Source organism: Poecilia latipinna, unplaced genomic scaffold, assembly GCF_001443285.1.
Source record: "Poecilia latipinna isolate Pla-1442-1.1 unplaced genomic scaffold, P_latipinna-1.0 Scaffold11, whole genome shotgun sequence".
Taxonomy (NCBI): domain Eukaryota; kingdom Metazoa; phylum Chordata; class Actinopteri; order Cyprinodontiformes; family Poeciliidae; genus Poecilia; species Poecilia latipinna.
The window spans coordinates 183,073-185,210 of NW_015112627.1; the positions used below are offsets into that span (position 1 = coordinate 183,073).

General features: G+C 38.2%; 1 protein-coding gene across 3 annotated transcripts in view; it reads right to left on the minus strand.

Moving 5' to 3' along the window:
• The window catches only part of LOC106945926 (uncharacterized), a 14,700-nt gene that overhangs the window by 5,789 nt on the left and 6,773 nt on the right, over positions 1 to 2,138 (minus strand). For all 3 annotated transcript variants that reach the window (XM_015029941.1, XM_015029956.1, XM_015029949.1), the window contains exons 5-8: positions 1,686 to 1,825; positions 1,446 to 1,571; positions 1,185 to 1,230; positions 700 to 765 (exon numbers count right to left, since the gene is read on the minus strand). In XM_015029941.1, the coding sequence (XP_014885427.1) occupies positions 700 to 765; positions 1,185 to 1,230; positions 1,446 to 1,571; positions 1,686 to 1,825 (378 nt within the window). The remainder of the gene's footprint in view (positions 1 to 699; positions 766 to 1,184; positions 1,231 to 1,445; positions 1,572 to 1,685; positions 1,826 to 2,138) is intronic.

Consider the following 2,138-nt stretch of genomic DNA (forward strand, 5'->3'; position numbering starts at 1 on the left):
TTGGGACGTTTCAGAAGTCACGTAGACCTCTCCCATATACAACCATAGGCTGAGAGGGTTTAAAAACCAGCAGACAAGGGAGGAGACTGTTCTTTAGCTGAGGGCTGAAGAAAAGACATAGCAAAACACAGTAGTGGTGTTGGTGGAGAGGGGGAACTGGCAGCCACTGGTGGAACTGAATGAGTTCCTGGCCGAATACAGAAGTGAAGTGAGCATAGAAAGGTCAAAACTAAAAAGCAAGGTCGTCGAGGTAAATGGACGGAAAAGCGGAAGGTGTGGGTTGCTGTCAAGGGGACGATGAGAGACACCGGGGCCAGCAATGGAGACGAGCTGAAGGCCAAAATGAAAGGAACCACAAGAACCATCGCCCTCATGTCACGCTGAACTGATGCCGTCATTCATACAATAGGAGTATTGAGTGCAAATACAGTTCAGTATTATAAATAAAATTGCATATTATTTGTAATAGTAGTAGTAAAAGTATACACTTTTCTGTAAGCCAGGTTTCTATATTAAAAGTTGAAAGAAAAAAAACTGACTTGGTGTGAATTTTTTAAGCCGAGTATTTGATTATGTGTAAGCCATAATCACCAAAATAACCTTAAATATAATTTATATCTATGTGTAAATGATTTGAGTTGCACTAAATTAAATTAGTTGAAATAATGTGATTTTCTAGTAGATCCAAAGAGAGCTCACCAAATGGAGGACCCATTGGTCTCATCTCGTTATTTCGTGGAATAATCGGTCTGGGAACAGCAGAACCTGTGAAAAATGATAGGAAATAAAAAAAACACACAAATCAGAGCAGTGATTATGCTATGATGGAGCATCAGGGCCATGAATGAAAAACATTGTAGCCACAGAGAAGTAAATTTGCACCCAAAAGCTAAAATTCTATGTTAATCTTAAATATGTACAAGAAAAATATTTGATACTCTCTGATGTAAAGAAGTTGTAAATTTGACAGGCGGGGGGGGTGAGTGTTTTTTGTAATTCTCTAAATTTGTTAACATCAGCAGAAATATGTGAAAATATTAAGGAAAATTCTGAGCTTTTTGGTAGTAGTTTAGGCCTCAGTGGCCACATTCTTGCCCACCGAGACGTAAACTACTGAACTCTGAACTTTACTACTGTTGAGGTCTGAAATCCCCATTGGTGAGTACGTAGCAAAAAACACTCACGGAGTCCTTTAAATGCGAGCACTAGATAGGGCTCCTTCAGAATCACCTAAGCAAAACAAGAGAGAGAAAAATGTATAAATTTAAGCTACAGAAAAACAAACAAAACAAAAAAACATTTATCCAGAATTTAAACAATGCTCTCCTCTCCCATAAATATCACAAAATGACTCAGTATTGACTTAAAAAAAGTTAACCATTCTGGACCAGAAAGATAAAAATGAGTCTTTTTGAACTTGTAGTTGTAATAAGTTTATTACGTACCCTGATTTGCCCCCTCCCCTCCGCTTTTTCCACCTCTGCAGCAGCAACTTTAACTGCCTTTCTGATTGCAGGGTCCTTCACGCCATCTTCCTCTTCCCAGATAACCTTATCAGGGTGATTCTTTTTCTGTTGCAAGCCAAAAAAAAAGAAGGAAAAAAAAAAAGAAAAGAAAGATTTATTTCCGTGTTTATTTTGAACAAAGAGGCCCCTGTGGCTGACTGGGAGACCAGCTGTACTCACCATGTATCTGAAGCTGTGTTTCCAGCCTTTGACATGATCAACCATGTCATGCTGCACACGGGACAGGGAACACAGCTTGCACTGGTAATGCGGCTGGACCATTTTACTGGGGCTGCGGTATTCCCAGACGTACTGAAGACCTGCAGACATAAAGTCATTACTGAGGCTTCATTTATGAAATGAAAAATATAAAAAATAAAGATGTAAAAGTATTAACACCCTCCAAAGATTTATTTTTTCCACACTTGCAAGCAAATAACTTCAGTGAATTTAATTATGACACAAAATAGTCCATAACTGTGAAGTGGAGGGAAAACAAGAGGTTTTTTTTATTTATTTTTCAAACAATCTGAAAGGTATGGCATGGATTTGAATCCTCCCCGTACTCCATTACTCCTTACCAAATGCCAAATAATACCGAATTGGTAAATACATTATCCATAAATTTAATCT